This window comes from Apteryx rowi, unplaced genomic scaffold, assembly GCF_003343035.1.
Source record: "Apteryx rowi isolate R43461 unplaced genomic scaffold, aptRow1 scaffold_38, whole genome shotgun sequence".
NCBI lineage: Eukaryota > Metazoa > Chordata > Aves > Apterygiformes > Apterygidae > Apteryx > Apteryx rowi.
This window is the reverse complement of record NW_020450307.1, coordinates 3,427,094-3,448,679: the sequence shown is the minus strand read 5'-3', so window position 1 is coordinate 3,448,679 and position 21,586 is coordinate 3,427,094. Positions and strand designations below refer to the sequence as shown.

The following is a 21,586-nucleotide window of genomic DNA, read 5'->3' as shown; positions in this document are numbered from 1 at the left end:
TTTCCCCCTTTTCTCCCACCAGCAGCTGACCACAGCCATGCCTTTAGGCTCTGCCGAATTTCAAAGCATAAGCTGACTTTCCTGATGCAGGCAGAGCCTCCAAGATCTGCATACACTGAGCTGAAGAGGCGCTGAGTCAAATGCAAAGTAAATAGACTGTAGTGACACTCTCAGTTAATCGAGGGAAGCATTCCTACCTGTACAGGCTCCACACAGCTCACCTCCGGCTTCTTTATCGCCCTGTGTTACTCATCCCTGAAATCTTTGGGCTTTTGATGTTAAGGTTCTCGTACACGGAAGCTGACTCATCATCAACCCTGTCAAGAAACAAAGCCTTGTTATTAACATCCTCGCTGCTCTGGATCTTTTCCCAGAGGCAGGGCCAGGGTAATGGGCCAGCCAAGCTCCCTTTTTCCCTCCCCAGCCATGTAGATAGAGAGACATAGGATACYCGCGCTGTTCTCTATTCTTATTTTCTCTCCCTCTACTTGGGCTGTCCCTCCTGGGTTTGAATACAGCTTGCAGATGAAGCCATGATCTTTCCTCCACATGTCAGCCCGTCAAGGATGCAACGTTTCTGCAGGATCAGTGGTTACAGTTCATGATATTTCCTATTTTCTCTACCTATCCAATCTCCCTATACTTTCCAGAATCCAGTGGAAAGGGAGAGGTTTGTTTTTGTTTTCAGATAGGCCTTATTTAGAAAGGGCAGCTCCAAAGGCCAGATTCGAGCATCCCCGAAGAGCATTCAACATCCAACCCTGAGCTGACAGTTCTATGGAGTGGGCAATACTCAGCCCATCTTGTTCGGCTCAGGCCCACGCAGTCTTCCCTGCCCTCGTTTATTCAGAGCTCCAGTTTCAACTGAAGTTGCGTGTTTAAAACAGGACAGAAAAGTTCCTAAAGTCTAGAGGGGAAGATCCCAACTGGTTAGATCCAGCGGGAGTTGGAAAGTTCACAATGCCCGCGAAGGATCCAGGTGTAGCCTGCATTGCACAAGAGCAAGATCTTTCCAGTCACTGATACGCTGCAGGAACCAGCGCAGCTCTGCCTGTGCCGCTCTGTGGGGTGTCGCCAGAGCGAAGCGGCGCCTGTCCTGCCTCCTGCTGCCCTCTCCTGGCTCCCACGGCGGCAGCGTCCCGAGCCCTGCGCGCTTCCCCGAGGTGGGCCCCGGCCACAGGCTGCGCTCCCGCTCTTCAGGTACCAATCCCCCCCGGGATTCTTTCAGGCTGCCGCATAGGCTAGGGCAGCTCTGGGCACCCCAAGCACTGCCAGGCACACCACGCACGAGGAGAACGGCACCAGCGTTCCTGGCAGTTACCACCCAGGGAGGACCTTGCTGCCTTTTTCCCCTTTTTTCAGTTGGATTTTTCATTCTGAGCTCATGCATGACCCCAGAGACAGCACTGCTGTCTCCACTTAAACACCCACTCCTCTGCTCCTGCCTAGCCTAGCCATTCTTTATTTCGAATCCACAGTAATTCAGGGTGCTCAAAAGCTCTCATATTATATAAATGACATATGTCCCCACCGATTCACCTTCAACTTATAACGCCCTCCCCATCACTGACTGCTATCCCATTACTTGGGGCAAGAGGGAAAAGCAGAGTTTGGAGTATTTTATCTCTGCTTATATAAGGATCCCATACCATTTAGCATATGCTCTCTTTCCACAAGGGATACAAGCCAATACACCTCCATCTATTCTTTTCTTCCTTTGTATTTTGCTGTAAAACTCCTTCAATGCAGTAACCCGATTTCACTTTCTAGCAGCTCACACGCTCTCCAAGGCAAAGGAAGAGGGGCACCAGACACTGAAGGCTAGGATCTATTTCCTCCTCTCCCCTCCAAAAGCTGCTGCAAAAATCTAACACAAGCAAGATGGGCTGTTACCACCTTTGACAACATGGTGGGATCATCTGTTTATTTTTAGCCATTCTCATCTGTTAGTCAGAAAGTGTTCAGGCTTCAGGGATGTGAGAGGCAGGCTAACAAAAGATAAACACTTGGACTACGCTCATGCTATTCTCTCTCCTGCCACAGAAATTCTTAGCTCTAGTACAAACACATTCAGCTTACACAGACTGGGCCCTTGGCGAAGGGGGTTGCCCTTTGGCTCTGCCTTTTTCCATAGGAGAATATCCGATATTCAAGTAGTCTCGCTCTTTCCTTTTATTCCTCTGAAAGAGAAAGCAAAGACAATGAGAAGCTACCAAAGCAGAGACAGAAGATGGCCCTAATGGATCCCATAGGCCAACTGGGGAGCAGTAGGCATGAGTTTATTTCTGTGTGTTCAGGGCATTATTTGAGTTCTAACAAGAAAGTGGGAGTGGAAGTGGTGGTGGTGTTTGGTGCAGGTCAAGTTCTGCTGTCGGTTTTCCAGCCAAACCGAACAGGACTCACCTGTTCTTCTTCCAGTCTCTTCTGCTCAGCCTCAATGTACTGCTGAACAGCCATGTAAACAAACTTGTACTGTGCCTCTGTCTGCACCATGCCCGAACGCTGCCTGCGTACCATCTGGATAGTTTTGGGGATGTCGATATCGCAGTCTAAACCTGCTCAAGAGAGAGAAAGTGAGATTCTGGGAGTGGGAATGAGGCTGAAAAAAAATCTTTTTGGTGAGATAGCTTTGAAAAGACCTTTCAGTATCTCAGTGAACACAATGTCAGCAAAGCACTGGAATATCATGACAAAGGACTTGGTACACCTCTTTGCCCAGATCTTTTTTTTCTTTTTCTTTCTTTTTTTTTTTTTAAACCCCAGAGCATGTTGGGCTTAGAATGGCTGAGACAGGGCTGATCTGCCTAGAGTGGGGGCATGGGATGGAAGCTAGGTCTGTTCTAACCCTACTTCCTACAGATTCAGACTAACCACCCTTGGACAGCTTAAGAAATGGATACAACCATTGCAGAAGAGGGACCACCTGCCTACAGACGCCTGGACCAGCCCTGGAAACTACCATGGAGAGTTCTGCAGTAACTCTGGCATTTCAGGTAAGGGTCACAGTCCTTCTGTACAGAAGGGCTTAGGGGAATCATTTCTAAAATGGCTAGTGAGGTTTCACCCTTTTTGAATATGTTCCTTCCTGTCCCACTCCAGCCAAATAAAAAACGGTTTTCAAGGAGACCTTGAAATTCTGGCCCCACTAATGCCAATAGGAAGATTCTCCTCGGCTGTGTCACAGAGAGCATCTCCCCTGCTAAAGGGCTATCCATGTGCACACCCATTTAGTGAGGGATTCACATTTCATTAATGGAAAGAGCAAGCTCCATTTCTCAGACTACAGCGAAGTGGGCTGGGCACAATACAACAGCTCCCAAATCCATCCCATTCAGGCCAAGCCTATGCCTGCTAAACCCACTGACTGGAGATTTTTAATTCAGTGCAAAAGAGCAGGGTTACACCATATTGCTGTTGTGTATAACCAGTCAAAGCAAGGCAAAGAGAGAAAGCTATTAAATAGGGAGCCATACCTTGCCTATGTATAATATCCACCAGAATATCTATCACAATGATGGTGCCTGTGCGTCCTATTCCAGCACTGGAGAGAGAAGAGGAAAAATCATTACAGGAGCAGACTTTCCTCAGAGCAGCTCAGCTCAGCTCTCACRCTCAGCTGCAAGCCTGGTCCATCCCAGGCAGGTTTGGAATGGCTGCTGTAGGGCGAACTGAGCCAAAGGCAGAGCCCTCAGGAGATCAGAGTCCAGTAGGCTTGATCACAGCCAGCAACCCCAGATCAGGCCTGCTGTTCCCTGGTTTTTCACCAGTGAGGCTCTGGAGGAGGGCTACACTTTTCACACATGCACACTTGTACCACGTTTGTTTCTCAGCCGCCCACCATCAGTTCATGTGATGACCCAGCTGTAGATGTAAGGAAAAGGAAGAGACACACATTTTTATCACCCACCCCGTTGCCCCCCTCCCCCTGCTGACAGCCCGCTGGTTCATACCTGCAGTGCACTACGATCGGCCCTGTGTCTGGAATGCTTCGCTGTGCCCGATTCACTTGGTCCAGAAAGCTCAAAACCCCTCCTGGTTCATTGGGCACCCCGTGGTCTGGCCAGCTAAAATACTGATAGTGCTTCACCAGTCTGGGACGCTCATCCTGCAGGAAGCAGAGGCCCATTGCTTGGTCAGAAAACCACTCCTACTAATAACAGGCTTCTCCTTCCTTTCTAATTAACAAAGCTGGTGTAAAATGGCCCAGAACCTAAACCATGGGACAATTAAGTAAAAAAAAGAAGTCACAGCTCCTTCCCCCGGGGATCCCAGCACCAGTCGTTTCCCAGTATGGTGGGCAGACAGCAGCAGAGTACTCACCCTATCTGTCCGCAAGATCTCCAGCTCCCGAAGGTAGTAGCCCTGGGCCTCACGCTCACTCACGTTTCGCACGCAGATGCACCCGTACTCCTTGGTGCTGCTCTTGTCTGGCCAGTAACGGAAACATTTGTTCTGCAGTGACATGGTAGAGCTGCTCATTAGTCGAGACAGGGGGGCTGCTGCATTCAAGGGGCGCCTAGCCCCCAGTGTTAAGATTTAAAGGAGGGCCATACACAGAGCATTTCCTTTGATCTGGGGCTGTCCTGGAAAGGGCCATTCTAATATGAAGGAAGTGATCCTTAGGGAAAACTCCTTCCTCTGCTAGCCCCAGCCTCATGTAGGCATTGCTTTGCCAAGGCAATCTTGACACCTAGCACCTGAGCTGTTGGTCTGGTCATTTCTTAACTCCTGAGCAAAACCTCCCATCCTGAGGGTCTACACAGTCTGCCAATATCCCTCTTGCCCTCCAATCATGGAGGCTGTGGTGGCTTTAACAATACAAAAGAAGGCCTGTGAGTAGAGCTACCCCAGTGTGTCTGGAGAGACAAGGTTCTTCAGCTCACCTTTGCACTAGGCTGTTTGAAAACATAACTGCTGCCCTCATTGCTAAGCAAAACTGCTAGTGCTGATCGTAATCATCTCTTCTCCTTACCAAGGATGGTACTTCCAGTAAGTGGCTCTGGCTGGTATCTCACTGTGTTCCCTGGCCCCTCCCAACCCACTTCTATTGAAATGTATGCAGGTCATGTAGTTTTATTCCTCCTTCATGCAGCCAGTTTGCAACTCCTCCCCTACTTTGCAGCTTGGCTGTAAGAAGGATGCTTCCTCACTCTCTTCTGCCACCTGCCATTCTCCAGTGCCTTGAAGCAAGTCAGATGAGGGACTCCCCATTAATATTTATGGTGCTGGGGAGATTGGCTGTGCAGAGGGAAGTGCCATGTTTCTTTCCTGAAGAACAGCTAAAGCAACATTGCAAGACAGAAGAAATAACACGAAAACTAGCTAGAGACAGCTTAACTAAACATCATTTGTACTAGGAGCTTTCTTTCTAAGAGTTGTGCTCTGTCAAGGGCAAAGCAAAGTTAGGCCTTCTAAATCTAGGAAAAACTTCGAGAATTCCAGTCCTCTCCAAGCGGCTCCTTTGCAGAAGAGGACACTGGCTTGCAATAAAGTCCGTTCTGAAAGGGGAATTTTCACTTGGGTCCTCTATCACTATGGGCAAGGACATACAAATGTCTAGGCAGGATAATATACGTAGGTTGACTGCCCAGGATTAATTTCATCACTGAATCCATTTCACATTTTAATATAAGCCCTTAGTAACTACCTAGTTTGGTGTATGTAGCAGTTGCTGCATCAGCCTTTCAGTTTTGAAGTCCTGACTTCAGAACTAGTTCTTGTATCCAGTCTAACAGGTCAGTGCAAGGAGCAGGTAACATTCAGGCTTGGGAACTGTTCCTGACAAGTGCTCACCCTGCCCCGCTCCACTTCCTTGGTTGTCATGACAATGACGTGACTGTTCTCTTGATACACCATGGCCCAGAAATCATTCACTGTTGTCTGCAGGCAGCCCTGGGTGGCTATATAGATCTTGCAGTGCTCCGAGTTCCTGCCATCTTCAGGGATGCCCTGAGGAGCAAAGGAGAGAAAAAAAAAAGCCATCAATCCAAGAGAGAGGAATTTAGAACTCCCTTAGTGCAGCCTTTAGCAGCAAAGTCAGGGCACCTTGCCTTGCAGGATTTCTGAGCTAGCTTATTTTCCTCTGAGCATCAGACCCGTGGACAGAAACCACTCTCATCACCAGCTTCTGAGCTGCTGACAAAATGATCTTCCTGCCTCCAGAGACCTTCATAATGAGTTGTGGTACACATTACTGAGCAGACTCCAGCCAGCAGGCAGCTGCAGAAGTTGCATGTGAACATGGCTGGAATGAAGAGACCCTGAAGGTTTCCCAAAGGGTGGTGCTTAAACACTGGAGCAGCATTGCTACAAATTCAGCTTCAAGCTGCTCTTAGCTTACAGAAGACAATTATAATTTGACCCCAGAGTTAATGATCAATAACAGAGAGCCTGGGTCAATCCACTAGGACTGCCTGAACAAGTAAAGAAAGGAGGGAACTGAGATAAATTCTTAGATCAAGAGCAAACAGGACATGGTGCAATTATGAAATTCCTTGGGACACAATAGAAAAATCAAGTGTTTGGCCTGAACCCAATGAAATAAAGTGGTTCCTGACAGGCTGATCCCTTCAGACTTACACTAGCTCTGCATGCACCCACCAGAAACACTGCACTGGGGTGAAGGCAACCCCCAGCCCCCAGCCATCGTCTCCCCCTTCCCAAGTACCTTGATATAGTTGGCATTGATGTAGTCTGACCCAGGCACGCTCTCATCTACGTCTCGAAGTGCCACCCGCGTGGTATCAACTGAACGAGAACAGAGTCCACAATGAACACAGGGGCACAGCTGTACCCAGAAGCATGAATGGGGTTTGCTGAGGGCACAGCAGGGCATCTGTGGTGGCTCCCAGCACAGGGTGCCATCACATGGGTAACTATTGCAAAAGAGGGAATGCAATGCTCTCGTAATGACACTTAGCAGTATCCACACTGCCTGGCTCACAGCTATGCTGCCAGTCTAGTGATTTGGATGGAAATTATAGTGCTATATAGTATCCCAGACCACCCTGAGCTTCAGTTCCCCAGGGTTTTCTTTGGAAGCTCTAGCTCTGGCTCCATATGACTTTTTAACTAAACCTGAGCTCTGAGGCATATCTGGACTCACAGCACAAAGTGGAGAGCATTTYATCAGTTTCCTAGGCAAAAGGGAAGGACCAGGATAGAAAGGGGATGGAGAAGGCCATGAAGTAACTGGACCACTCTAACAGGATAGTGCCAACATCTTTCCAAATCAGCTATCAGCAGAAAGGTCTGCAGGTTTAATTAGCCCCAGAGGAAGCTGCAGGAAATGTGGGCGAGGAAAACAAAACAAAACTACAACAACAAAAACAGTGTTTCCTTACAGGGAAGGATGTTCTTGTAGCGATTCTTTGCCTTGTTCTCTGGCCGCTGTCCCTCCTTCCTGGGGTAGAGGAGCTTGCACTCTTGCTGCTGGAGCATCTGTTGGAGCAGAGCACATACAAACAAATGGTTCTGGGCAGACAGGGGAACTCAGAGGCAAAGGCAGAGGCTTTTTCAGATAACTGCTTGGCTTTGTAATGTAGAGAAGAGTGCAGAAAGGAAGCCAGGAAGCAGCTTGATAAGAAAATTAATGGGGGCAGAAGGCATAGGTTACTGTAGGGAACAAAAAAAGCACACAGTACTAGGAAGGAGAAACTGCTTTGGACATGAGAAAAAGCAATGAGAAAAAGGAGTGGGAAATAATTCAGTTAAACAGAAAAAATAAGGAAAGAAGGAGCAGAGTAGAGAGGAGCTCCACAGGCTAGAAAACCATGATACTCCCATGAAGATAAGAAGAGCCTCTCTTGTAGGCAGAAGTAGGACAGGACACAGCAGCATCCTGTACCTCAAACTCTTCCCAGAACCCTTGCTTGGCCTTCTCGCTGTGATCTGCCATTTTGTTCAGCTCCTTCACTCTGTTTTCAATATTGGCTGCATTAATGCGTGTGGCGTTGAATGGCTGAAAAACAGATGAAGACAGAAATCACTTTCAATAATGAAAAGAGGATTTCCCCCTTGAAAAAAAATTCTTGAGTCCCTGGAGTGTTGGCAGGAGTTGGGTCCATCCCTGAGGCCTTGAATGTAGGACCAGGGACTTTTCTTCCAATTGTGAAGTTGTACAAGCCCAGTAAATGGCCAGTAAGAGGTTCTGGGGCAGGGATTTCCCAAAGAGCAGGGGCAGATCTGTGGGCTCCTGCAGGAGCATAGGAAAGTCCAAAACCCACAACTGTACGCCACAGCAGCTATTACCTGCTTCAGATGAACCACAGCTCCAGATTTCTCCACCATTGGATTTTTCTTGTAGTGCTCCACCAGGTCTGTGAGCGTGTCAAACCTCTCTCCTCCTCCCACATCATACTTCCCATCTGGCTGCAGGAAAGAATAACATAAACACAGTGAGACTCAAATGTGCAATTCCCAGCTTGGGTACCCATGAAGCTCCTGTCACAGAAGAGCAAGGACAGCACATTTCCCACCTGGTAGTGGATCATCACGTGGGTCACATGTGGTTTCCGGTCCCCAGTCTCCATCTTGTCCTCATTTGTCAGCACTGACAATACAAAGTCTCCTGGTTTGCTCTGACTCTCCCGCACCAGAAAGCTACCTGGTTTCCCCTTCTCTGTCAGGAGCTTTTCTGCCTCCTTGCCAGTGAGATGCCCGTGGTACCACCTGGAGAGCAGAGACAGAGAGCAAGGTCAGCTCAGAAATGCACAGAGCACGACCTTTAGAGAAAAGCTGCACTTTCTGCTTGGGATGGCGTTCATGGGAGCTCCCAGTCTGACTGCCCTTCCCACCAGCACAACACCAACTCGAGTTATTTTAGAAATGGTCCCTAGTGACTTTCCCCCAACACTTTGCAATGTCACATCAATACTTCAGCCCGAGGCTGGAAGTGTCAGGATTTTGCTCAATTCTCCAGCCAAATGTTAAATGTTAATATTAAACTACAGTGTGATCTGGGGCAAGTCCATCAAGGGACAGGGTCCTGATGAAGTTCCAAAGATATAATTCCGGCAGATCTTACTAGAAGATGGCTATGTTTTCCTTTTTTTTTTTTAAAAATATTAAAGAAAAGAAGAATACTTGGAGCCAGCAGGCCGTGGTAAGAGAATATCAAATGCAGAGCAGGGACAATGCTGACCGGGAACAAGATGCTTTGACATGGGTTGGGAACCATTTTCCYCAGAAGAGTTCTCCTAGCTGTAGTTAGTGCTGTTTACCTCCCAGGTCACTACCCTTAGCTCAGGGTCTGACTCCCGGAAAGCACGGGGGGGGGGGGGGGGGGGCTTCCTTCTGTTTCTTCTAGCTGACTGAAAGCAGAAAAAGCCTGTCCATTTGCTCTGAGCTGCAAAGCCAGATTTTTCTGCTGCATGCAGGATGCCTCCCTCCCCACCACTCCAGCCCTGCCCATAAGCTGCAGCTCTGGCAGATGGTGATGACAACATGCTCGGCACGGAGTCAGGCAGGCTGTCCCGAGAAAGGCATCGCTCCAAAGGGACCTTCACTGTGAAGCCTGCCTCCCCCACCCCCCGCCCCAAACAACCCAGGGCTGGCTCAGCGGCTGCTCCGTGGTACCTGTCGACCCAGCTGCAAGGCTGAGAGCAGAGCAGACCCCATTACCTTCCTACCTGGAAGCCCTCCACACCACTCAGGAAGAGCCCTGTGGTTCCTGGAGGTCCTGTGGCCCAAAGGCAGCAGCAGGAAAGTACTGAAGAGGAGTGGTGGTCTGGGACCACAGGCTGGGAACGGGGAGAGCAGAGCTTTGTGCTCACTTCTTCCCGGGCCTCACTGAGTGGGAGTAAGTTATGCCACCTTTTGGTCCGCGCACGTCCTGCATGCACATGCCTCTGTTTTCCAGCTGATCTCTCCATCTTTTTTCTTGGTCTACTGACATACTTATGCCGCAGTCCCAGCAAAATGCAAGCTACCTGTGAGCTGGCTTGGTCAGAAGCCTGTAGCAGCCCTGCGACACCACCTCTTCTTGGGCATACCCTCCACAGCTCAAACTACAGCGCTGCTGTGCTAGCGCTGTACTCAAGCTAGGCAGTCSACCTGGCCTTTGCTGCACAGCAGCTCTACAAAGCAGCGTGCGTCTCAGCTATCTGCACAGCAGGTACCCGAGGCAGGAATGCCTCATGGTCTAACACATTGCAACAGCCTTCCATAGATATAAATAATAGTTTGGAGTGAAGCAGAGGGGGGTTTGGTTTGTTTGTTTTTGCCTTGGAGCTTTCAATCCCCACACTCCATCAACACTCAGCAGTGGCTCTGAGCAGATGCCACAGGGTCCCAGTTTGAAGATGCTGGGTCCTGGCTTGCCAGGCAAGCTGCCAAGAATTCAGGGGGGCTCAAAATAATATTCCAGGGACAATGTAATGGCAGCACATCATGTCTTGGCAACCTTGCCTAAGCGGACAAAGTTTATAGAACAGCAGTCAGTGATGCTGGGCCTTTCGAATCCCCAACCCGGCATGCTGCAAAGACAGCCACTTCAAGCCTGACTGGGAAGACCTCTAAAGAGCAAAATCACTTCCTGCAGGCTTGAGAAGGCATTAGGATCACAGGTCTGAGTTTTACTGCTGCAGGGAGCAGGACAGACCAGCTCTGGCGAGGTACCTCAGAGCCTGCTAACACCACCACTGCTGTTCAGGCCTGGGTCTTGGAAACACTGCTGTTCTGACGCATCCTGCTATATTCGGACACCACCGTCATTTCATATATTTACAGGACTTGGACCCTTTTTTCCCCTCCCTTCTCCCTGATGCCACTAGATGTGTGGTCTGAAAAAGAAACCTTTAGGGAGCTTACTTGCCAAACCAGACTTTCCTTGGCGGGAGAAGAGGGGGGAAACCCAGCTGAAGGGGGTTTCCACTTTTCCAGAGCTTCTGCTGATGTTAGCAGCTGCCTGTCCACTTTTCACACTGCAATCTAGAATGAGCAAAGAAACCTTCCTGGCAGCAAGGGAGCACATGAGCTGGAGGGACTTCCCAGCCCCTTGGCCGARCCGGCTCACATGATAGCGTGAAAGGGAGTGCCTCTGCTCCATTTCAGGAAGTGAGACTGCAGCTTTGACTTATCCTGGCTGCTAAAGTTAGAGTAATTAGGGTCCTTCCATGGCATTGCCACCTGCCTGCCATTTCTGCTTCCAACCCACCATGTCAGCTGCAGCATATTACACTGGGCAAACTGAGGGGAAGGAAAGGGAAAGAAGGTGTCATTAGAGAGTCATGAGTGAAGGAGTGAAAAGAAGGTCACTAATGGGCTGGGGGAAACATCCTGAAGCAACCAGAGGTGAGCYGCTTTTTACAGTGAGTCAGAGAGACGTCCCTGTCAGACAACAGGGTGTCACCACCAGTATGAACAGTGGTTACAGACTTAGATGGGATGGAGAAAGATTTTTTTCAGGGCATTTCTACATCACCTTCCACAGGCAGACACAAGTCACTTGCATGTGTTTAGTTTCTTTTAAAACCAAAGCCATATACCTAGTGGACTACACTTACAGGACTGTTTGCAGGCAGGCAGACTTGTGCTGCTTAGGTTCCAAGCTTCCTGGAAGCTACAGCAAGCTTAATCGGCACATGGTGACACTGCACGAGTATCAGTTGTTTGGCCTCACTAATGTTTCCTAGCCAGCTTCTGGTCATCTCTGAGTGCAGAGCAGTTACGGAAGAACATCCCAGATACATGCAGCTTTTGGATCACGAAAGCTAAATCACACAAAACCACACTCTGTTTCAGGCTCCTTTCCAAACCCAGGCTGGGTGCAGCAGTAGGTTCTGAGCCAGCTCGGAAGACAGCATCACCATGYGGGAACCATCAGGAGAGGCTGTTGGAGCCATGTAAGCTTACCTCTCTGAGGTGGGGTCCTGGCAGTTCAGAGGGTATTTCAGCTCGATGATATTGCTGTTCTTCTCCCTCAGCAGCCCCTGCTGCTCTGTGTAGTACTGCACCAGCTCTGCAAGGGTGGCAAACTTCTCCCCTCCGTACAGGTCATAGTAATCCCCTGTGTTCTGGATCTTAATGTGTGTCACCTCATCATTTCTCCTGAGGAAGGCAGGCAAACACAACAGTGCAAGCATGAGAGAATGGAAACCAGGAGAAATGTAGCACCAGCGTTCAGAGTCCAGGTGCATCTAGAACAATACCAACCTCTTTAAATTACACCATGCAATCTCCATTCACTCAGATGCTGCTCATGTTAACCACACTTTTATAGGTAGGAGTAGGTATGGAAACTCCTTGGCCAAGGTTATTCAGCCAAGAATTGACTCTATGCCTCTTAAGCTCCCAGCCCGCTCTGCCTCAGAGACAACCTCACACAGAGGAGGTGAATAATTCATTCTTTGCCATCCCCTCCACTTCCTAAAGCACTTGTCTTCTGGGCCAGATGAGGCTGTGACCTCACTCTGGTTTACAGTGAGCCCTTTTCTACACACAGAAGCAATTGCTATCATCTAATTAGCTTAAAAAAATAACAACAGTGTCCCAAATCAGTATATTGCCTAGCATTCACAAGCCTGTTTTCCCCCCTCTATAAACAGTATAGAAAGGGTTAATGCGTTCTCTTCCCCCCGCAGTGCCCCTCCAAGCCAGAAGGGTATATGGGTGGGACATTTATCAGCTTTCTCCAACAGCCCCCTTACTCCTGTAAAGTCCAGCCTCCTTCCTCAGAAGGCCACACTAACCTTTCCAAGAGACAGGTTAATGGCATTTTAAATGCACTTAGCAGCAGCCCCCCCGGAGCCTGGGAGGCATGGATGGAAGCCCATTGCTTGATGGATGAGCTGGGTCAGAGATAGATTTGTAAATCTGGTAAAAAAAGGAGAAATTTGCCCATGCTGAGCTGCTCACAGCCTCTTTCAATTTGTTGCCAAAGCAACCATGACAGTGAGATGCAGGAGACTCAAGGTGGTACTGGCAGCACATCAGGTCAGACAAGAAGAACCATTCTGTAGAGCGTGAAATTAGAAAGGCTTCAGTGGTCTGCGCACAAGGTTAAACAGAAGGAGGAGCTAGTTCCAAAGCAGAGCCTCTGGGGCTCTCAGTAGCAGTTCTGCCCCCCCATTTTACTATCTTTCTGCAACAGGGTACACCCTCACGACAAGACAGGCAATGCAGTAAAAGACTAGATTGATGGATGGTATTAGGTATCTAGTCCCAGCTCCACAAAACCATCTGTTGTTTAATTCCTTTTGACTGGAGGCACCACCTCCCTTGGAGTCTGGACCCTACTTCTTGATTTCAGAGACAGGTTAAAATCTGGCCCTCAAATGCAAGTGCTGGCATAAGGCTCTGTCTGCCTTAAGGGATGCTGGCACCGCTGCAGGAACACAGCCAGGCTGCATCAGCTCTGGGCCTGGATGTGCAGAACAGACTGTGTGCTATCATCATTTCATCGTGCTCGTCACTTGACAAGTTTCCTGGTGTCGTGCTAAGTCTGCACAGGGTTTACGGTGGTGCCATTATATTTACATACCTTGTGCAAATTCCTCTAGTCTAGACAAGCACTWGGAGCAACACCAGGGCAGCTGAATTCTCCTCTGCTGGAGGATACTGAGCTGCTTCTGTCCTGCCTTGCACATGCGAGACAGACTCACCTGGCTCCTCAGGTAAGGAGGGCAATGATTTGTAGTTCTTGGGACTTCCTGTGTAGTACCTCCCCTTAAAAACTATGCTGAACTATGCAATGCAATGGCTGTTGAAAGTTCATCTGAGAGGACTCTGCTGACTTTGCAGGAACTCCCTCTCCTGCAAGGCCTGCTGTGCTGCCTAGGAGCAGGAGCATCAGATTCAGTGAACCCAAGGTTGTACATCTGGAGCGCTGTGGGATGACTGGTGAAGGGTGCATGGAGCACAGAGGCACAGCAGCCAGGCTCACTACCATCCCTGGGATGCACTCATGTTACCCAGAGGTCTGGCTGCCTTTACATAACTACTGCCATGGATTTCGCAAATTCCACATATCTCTGGGTTTTTAATAGTCGTGACTTTTGGCATCTGAGGGGTTTATTTGTCATGTGAAAAGGCAGACTAAATGCTGACCATCCAATGAGATGTGCTAGAGTAAGCTTATCGGTTCACAGCAACAGTAGTTCAGCGACAATATGAGGCCAGGCTGGGACTGGGCAATGAGACCTCTCTGTGCTGAGCTTCCAATAGCCCACGGAAACATTAACAGAAGTGTGCTAACACAGCGACTGTGTGCTCCTCCTTCGGGCCTACCTTCACTAGAGACATGACTTCTAATTAGACTGCAACACTGTTAGCCACATTGAAGCCACAGTCACTACATGCCACACGGCTCTTCCTAAAACATTATCCTGACAGGTGGCATTATCCCCATTTGCTCCATCCCAGTTGCTTAAGAGCCAAGGYAGAACCAGTAATTCCAGTCTGTACTTACAGCCATTCTTGCATGCTTTGCCTGACTTGGGGAGGATACTGCGGTGATTTCAAATCACCTAATTCAGCAGTACTAATTCAGCAGAACCCACTAGAGTGCAAACAGCCTGACAGTATCCATAACGTCACCATCACCATGCATTAGCAACCTACAAAACCAGCAGCAGACTGGCAAACAGGCCTGAGCGGCAAAATCTGTATCTGGTTCTCGAATGGTCACCCTAYACTTTGACAAAACGGTCTCAGAAACAGAACCCAACCGTACGCAGCAGGGAAAACTGCGGTGAGTGGCACTCCTGTGTATTTAGCGAGACACAGTTAACTTCTCCTGGTACAGACATCAAGCACGGTTCAGATCTGGCCCGCCATGCCAATTCCAGCCCTCTTACAAGCAGAGACTTCAAAGTCTGGCAGTGTCTGCATCCAGGGTATGCACAGAACTCACTAGAAGGAAACCGGCTGTGAAATTCAGGACCTGGTCAGGGCTCTGATGACAATGCCTCCTCTCCAAGAAGAGCTGGCACATGAAGAGCTCTGGCCATTCCTGCCAGCAGCTGGACATGAAGAGTCTTTGTGCAGCACAGAAGGCACCAGACACATTCTGTGTTTTTGCCATTTGGCCAGAGGCTCAAAAGTTCCCTTCTTTCCACAGCTCCCCACCCCATCCCAACCCCATTAAAGACCTACAAAGGCTCAGTTCACAGAACTTCCCCGCCCCTACAAAGGCCTTCTAGCACTTCAGGAATGAAAAGCAAAGAGAAAAATCAGGGTCATTTATCCCATGAGCCCTCCAGGTCAAGCTAAGCACAAAGGCCATTGATTGATTCCTATTTCCCTCCATTTCTTCTCCTAAAGCTTGCGTCAACTCTACAGCTCTAAGCTGGGTAGCAGAACTGGATTCCACAAAACAGTGTCCTCAGTGCACTGCCTGAAGAAAGAAAGCACAAGGGAGATGCCCAGATACTCAGCTGCTTTGCGCCAGAAGGCATGGCTACCCTCTGACTAACAGAGGCACAGCTCTCGTACACGGATGCAGCACTGTTTGCTGGCAGAAGCTGGCTTCTTTGGCAGTTTCAGAGTCGGTCAGACAAGTGATGGCTGCCTTCATTCTCAGCTAAACTTCTTTTCACYATCAGACTTAATAGCAATCATCTACAGACTTTCAGCAGAGATCGGGGTGGCTTTGTGTTCGTGCTACAGGAACAGAGAAAAACCCCTGCTCTGCAAAGCAGATTGTACAAACAGGTATGAGGAATTAAAAAGGGGGAAGTAGGATTTGGATTTTTAATCTCATTATGCAGATGGACAACTCTAGCCCATAGAGACAAAGGGGCTCTTGCAAGATATCCCAAAGATAAAGGGAAAAGCCAAAACCGAAAACAACCCCGTAAATTTCCCTTTTTTCCCCCCTTTTTCCCCAAAACCCCCCTTTTTTCCCCCCCCCCCCCCGGCACTCCTTCAGCATAGGAAATAGGTGCCATGGTGGAAAGTCCTGTCAAAGACTATCCTAAGCCTTTTTCAATACACAGGAGTGTAGGTGACTGCTAATGTTCAGGAGCAATTTTATACCACATTCAGGATAATTTGGAAGAAACTAATTCACCACCACCCAACACCATTAGCTATAAAATGAATCATGTTTCCCAAGCCCCTCCACTGCACACATTAAATACAAAATGAGAACATTTGTTGAAATTTTTTTAATTTGCAATAGTTATTGGAGTGGTTATTCCTTTTACAGTACAAATAAGACCAGTCTTTTGCAAACAGCACAACTCCCTTGCTAGCTATCCAGGAGGTTTTATAGATCCAAAAYGTTCCAGTTGGTGAGTCTGAATCTAATGTTTTCAGTCCATACCGCATTGTCCAACAGTGTAGATGCAAACTGCTGTTCTTTGCAATGGAGTACAGTTAACAAGAAGAGGACGCGCCAAAAAAAGAAAAAAAAAGCAGACTTYTTTTGTCACTGAAGGCAGAACTACTGCTTTAAATGTCAGAAATACATTTGTCTGTTCTATCCCCAAAAGTTTTTTTGTCATGTGTTTTTTCTGCCTGCATCAGACAGACAGAAAACCTAGAACCTCACAGCATGCATGTGTGACCCTTTCTGACGAGCTGCAAAAACCAGCCCCAAAAACCCCAAATGTTCTCTATGCAAAACAGGAAGAGCCTCCCACAGGGTTTAGAAGCTTGGCTGAATATTTGGTTTCAATTAAATGATTGTCTGGGCTCACAGAAAAAAATTATTATCCACCAATACAAAAAGACAAAATCAATTGACATTTGCATGCATTTTCAGAGGTATGGCCAAGAGAATTCTAGGGATCAGGTATGGGTTTCAAACACTTCAYACCGTGGACTATGGCTAGATGTCAACTTAAATTCATGACTGTCAGCACAAAGCAAGTCAGCTCACTGCCTGAGCCCTACTACGCACCTAAGGTGTCCAAAATAGAGCAACTATTTCAGCTGCAAGGCCAAGGATTGAAGGGATCCTTGGATCTGAATGGATCTGAAGCCATTGGTTGTTTTTTTTCTTTGGGGGTGGGGGAGGGGGAGAAAAATAAAAAGAACACTGGCTCAGTACTGCTGCATCACTCATGCATTTACCCAGACGCACATTCAGGCTACAATCTCYCTCTAGAGCCGAATTTACCTGGGATGGGAGAATGCTAGCTCCCAACCGTGCAGAAAGAACCACCACCAACGCGGCAGTCAGTGCTCTGAGTGAACCTCAGTATTGAAGGGATATAGTTAAAAGCATCTCTTCTTAAAGAGCCCACCACAGCAATTCAAGCTGGTGAAGGGTCGCTTGCAACATCTCCATTTTAGCCTCAGTTTGTCAGGCCCTRAGATGACAGCTGTGTTCTGGAACATGGATGTAATATGCTCAACATGCAACAGCAGCACATGGCTTTCTGCTCACCATGGCAACTTGGACAAGCATCTCCCACTTTAGGCACAAGTAAGTTATCCATTAGACAAAGGTCACAAGGCCTGAGTCAGTCTGCGCCAGCTAAAAGAGGACATGGGAGGGGGGCGGGGGAGTTAAAGATTAGCCAGGCATCACCTGCTCTCAGGTCTTTCATCTCCGAGAACCAGAGAGACCAGGGCATCCCTTCCCACCTCACACTTCCCAAATGCTGTGCAGGACAGCAGCAGACATCAGAGCACTCTACTTCCTGCTGCAGGGAGCAGGAAACATCCAAACTCTCAGACATGTCACACAGGCTCCTGGGAAGGCTCGGAGCATTCCCCGATCGCACATGCCCCAGCCCAAAGGCCCACAGAAACTGCTGAAGTGACTCAGTAATGCATTAGGAGGTGATGCACTTGCACGCAAGCGTGTTAGAAGCTCTGGAAGGGGCATAGAGACAAAGGACATCCATGACTTCACATCTCAGTGAAGTCATACACTGGCACTGTTTCCCTACAGGGCATTTATGCTTTTTGCATTCCTGAAGGTGCTTCCTGCCCCAGGCAAAAACACCCAGCCTTYTGCCAGTTTCTCCTGAAGCGAAGCCCCTTTTGCCCTGGAAATGGATGTGAAGCACAGACCATTTGCCAATCATCTACCATCAAAAGGAGGCTTTCAGACTCCCCCACCATGCCAAATGTGTAAATAACAAATGCAAGTACAAGTAAGACAGAGGTATCTGTTAGCAATACATCTCAGGCTGAACTATCTACTTCCAAATAAATTCAAGCCATTCCAAGACAAAAGAAAGACTTAGCTGTCAGAGAAGAACATGCTTTCTTAAGGGAAAGAAAGTCTTGTGATGAAAGCACTTGGTCAAGATTTGATGATCTGGTTGCTGTTCAGTGCCTTCTCTGAAACTCCCAAGGTGACTGTGGAGTCTTCATTTGTTTCCTAGCTCTAACATGAAGTCAGTACTTCCTTAGCTGGCTGGTCTAGCTTGGAAAAGGCAGCCTCAGGGCCTGTCTCTCATTAAGTATTTGTACCACATTATAGGGCCTTAAAGGGCTGGTATAAGTGCTATTATGATAAGATACAAGGACAGTTGCTTTTGAAAAGAACCTCTTCCAAGGCTTCAGTTCTTTTCCAGACCCAACTTCCTTCCTTCATCCCATCTGTATTGCCTGCAGGCAGCAACTCAACCACTGCAACACATTTATAGTATTGATTTACTCCTTTTATCAGGGTATATATTTTATAGGACATAAAATCCTCCTTGATCACATGTCTCACCCTGCATCCAGAGAGTATTTGTGCAGCCTTTTGCAAAAAATAAGAATAAAAAACAAATAAACAAAAAATCCAGTTAAGAATAGGGAAACCACTCTGGGAGAGAGTGCAACTCTCTAACAAGATTCTGTTACCCAGAAGCACTTCGTGTTGTATCCCATGAACCAAAATAAGATCTGTTCCCATAAATTGTGACCGAGTTACCAAGTACACAGGGTCTCTAACAGATAGTTCTCAACTGTCTTGGCACTTGCATTAGTGCTGTGGCAACAGGCCAAGAACCACTTCGGCAAACTTTCAACRTGCCTTTTCCTTTTGTTCAAACTATTTACCCAGATCTGGCCAAACCTGTAAGAAGCTGCTCACTTTCTTCATAAGCGATTCTAAATATTTGGTCTTCGGAAAACATTCTCTGGCAGATCCAGGCACGCACTAAAGGCCTGACACATGGGACATTCCCTATGTGGCCTCCCACATTTCTCCCCCAGCCTTCACTTTCAAAAGGAGGCTTGTTCTCTTCAGAATCAGGTTTAAAATTTGGAAGACTGACTATAAAAAGCAAACCCAATACCAGCCCCTTCTGGAAAAGGAGATGTGACATCGCCTAGAGGACAGACTAGGCAGCTTTTACAACAGCCTATCAGGACTGCAAMATGCAAACAGACTCTGCTTGCACCCACCAAAAATCCCCTGACCAGCAGGCTCTGCTCCCAGCATCCAGAGCAGCTTCCATAGCAATCCTGCAAGCCCGGTTCCAGCTTACAGCCCCTTGCAGGTTGAGAAACTAAGGCATTCCTGGCATTATTCATAAATGGCCCCTTTCAGTGCCGGTTTTGTGAGCCACTGTAAAGAAAGCATTAARTGTTGAAGTGCTGTCAGTTCCCTGGGCAGCCACCACTTCTCAACCTACAGAAGCCAATCCCTGCAAYGAGGAACCTCTCCCACGTTAACTGATCCAGTGACGCAGAGCTATCTTATTATCCGAGTTGTGGCAACACTGAAATACCTCCAAAAGAGAGCAGTGCTGCAGCAACTGCATAGAACCAAAATGAGACAGCTCGCATGTAGGCACAGTGGATATTACTTCTGCCTCACTCCATCATCATTACACTTCAGCTGAAGTTGCCAGACCATTTTCCTTCCTGTACCCCTATTGATGTGCTCCACATGTTTGCTGGAGTGCCCAGGGAATGAGATAAGACCAGCCAGTAAATCCAAATTAAGCAGCTAGTACTGACACACCACTATCACACCAAACAAAGGCTTCTCAGAAACACAGCCCTCTTGGCACCGGACTATGGCAAGTGTATCTCATCTTCTAGGTGGAACAAGCTATTGTACTCATCTGCAAAGATGCCCCATGAAGGATCACATTTCAGAAGAAGGACTGATAAAAGGAGCCAGGAGAATCTAGAGATGGCCAATTACAAACTGCCAGCAGTTTGGACTTCAAGCTGAGGATTCTTCCAAGAACGTTTCCCTATTATTTTAAGCTCAGGAGAAATATCATTCATTCATTCCTTAACCATATCATGTCCTCTCCATGCAGCTTGCCTCCTTCTCTTCAGGGCTGAAAAAACAAAGCCCTGTGAAGGTTATTTGCTGCAATGGTGAAGTCTAAAAAGGTACACAAAGGGGAAGAAAAAAAGGGAAAGTAGACACAGACTTTTGTGGAAACCTTCTCATAACTTCTGCAATATTAGTTCCTAGCCCTTCCTCAGGGACACATATCTGGATGTGCACCAGCACACAGGTCACTTGGTGTGTGGTCTAGTAAGCCAAAACTCCATCTCCGGCTTTCTTTTCAGCCCACATCCTCTCTGCAATTAAATGGAGCTGCCTTTTCCCTCATTGGTTTTCAGATATCCTTGAAGAAGCTGAAAGGGGTTTGGGAGAAGGAGGAAGAGGTTTTGGCTGTTTTCCTAAAGATACTTGCTCCCACAGACGCCTCCGTTTTGGGTGCTTTTAAAAAGATATTTGTGTTGTTTCCTTTGAAAGCCTTTTATTTCTGGAAAGAAAAAAAAATACATACATACATATACACACACACACATATATAGCCCTGTCCAGTGCAGAGACAAAAAAAGGGCTCTTTCTGTCAGGATAATACATTGTTCCATCTGTATGTGTGTGTAATGTAATGGAAAAAGTGGAAAACATTGGAGGAGGACAACAGCCTCAGTTTTCAGCCTTCATAGCACAAAGCTACTCATTCTCTTCTCTATTGCGTGTTGCAGCTCTAATTACCAAAAGCATTTATGCACATTTTTGGGGCCATCAATATCAGTGGGCAAGAGCACATTGCTCAGATGAAGCATGGCCAAAATTGCTCTACTAACCAGGGACTATCTCCAAGCAAAGTTACCATACCCAGGTGTATAGGACAACTCTTGCCTCAAGTCATGGAACAGAGAGATGTGATGAGCCAGTAAGCAGCAAGGACTTGTAGGTAAAAGCAGCCAATGAAGAAGAAGAAAAAAAAAAAAGAACCTTTTTCCTTGTGTTCAATTCATGATGCCTCAAAACTCAATGCTTGGTCTCTAACCTTGTGCATGGTTTAACATGCTTTCCTGGAAACATGGTATGTGTCACAGCTTTGGTTTACTTTGAACTTATCACCCTGTTTGTGAGAGTTGGTCAAACTTTCCACCGGACTAAAACGTGCCAGTGAGTTGTGGCGGTATTGTTTAATACTATGATATTAAGGCAAACTGTATGGCTCTGCTCATAACTTGCACCTCTACTGCAGGGCAATATCCACGTATTAAGGGCGTTAATTGACTTGAGCTTATGACGAATACTATTATTAAACATTTACTGCAATACAAAGGTGTCCCTAGAGTATGAAGTGGTCCAGGACCCCCTCTGATAATCTGACACTCCCTTCTCCTGCTCTCTCTGCTTTCTGCCACAGAGAAAGGAGTAAAGAAATAATGGCAATGAAAACAGTGCTTTGGGGACTCCTTGGCCAGC

At 47.7% G+C, this 21,586-nt stretch overlaps 1 protein-coding gene across 1 annotated transcript in view; it reads right to left on the bottom strand.

Annotated features, from left to right (window-relative positions):
* The window catches only part of LOC112970089 (tyrosine-protein phosphatase non-receptor type 11-like), a 42,512-nt gene that overhangs the window by 1,698 nt on the left and 19,228 nt on the right, over nucleotides 1-21,586 (bottom strand). Inside the window, exons 3-15 of the mRNA XM_026074078.1 lie at nucleotides 11,854-12,048; nucleotides 8,478-8,670; nucleotides 8,251-8,370; nucleotides 7,847-7,960; nucleotides 7,344-7,440; nucleotides 6,668-6,747; nucleotides 5,794-5,949; nucleotides 4,321-4,452; nucleotides 3,951-4,105; nucleotides 3,474-3,541; nucleotides 2,404-2,555; nucleotides 2,080-2,180; nucleotides 198-317 (exon numbers count right to left, since the gene is read on the bottom strand). Coding sequence (XP_025929863.1) covers nucleotides 233-317; nucleotides 2,080-2,180; nucleotides 2,404-2,555; nucleotides 3,474-3,541; nucleotides 3,951-4,105; nucleotides 4,321-4,452; nucleotides 5,794-5,949; nucleotides 6,668-6,747; nucleotides 7,344-7,440; nucleotides 7,847-7,960; nucleotides 8,251-8,370; nucleotides 8,478-8,670; nucleotides 11,854-12,048 — 1,648 coding nt within the window. The 3' untranslated portion in view covers nucleotides 198-232. The remainder of the gene's footprint in view (nucleotides 1-197; nucleotides 318-2,079; nucleotides 2,181-2,403; nucleotides 2,556-3,473; nucleotides 3,542-3,950; nucleotides 4,106-4,320; nucleotides 4,453-5,793; nucleotides 5,950-6,667; nucleotides 6,748-7,343; nucleotides 7,441-7,846; nucleotides 7,961-8,250; nucleotides 8,371-8,477; nucleotides 8,671-11,853; nucleotides 12,049-21,586) is intronic.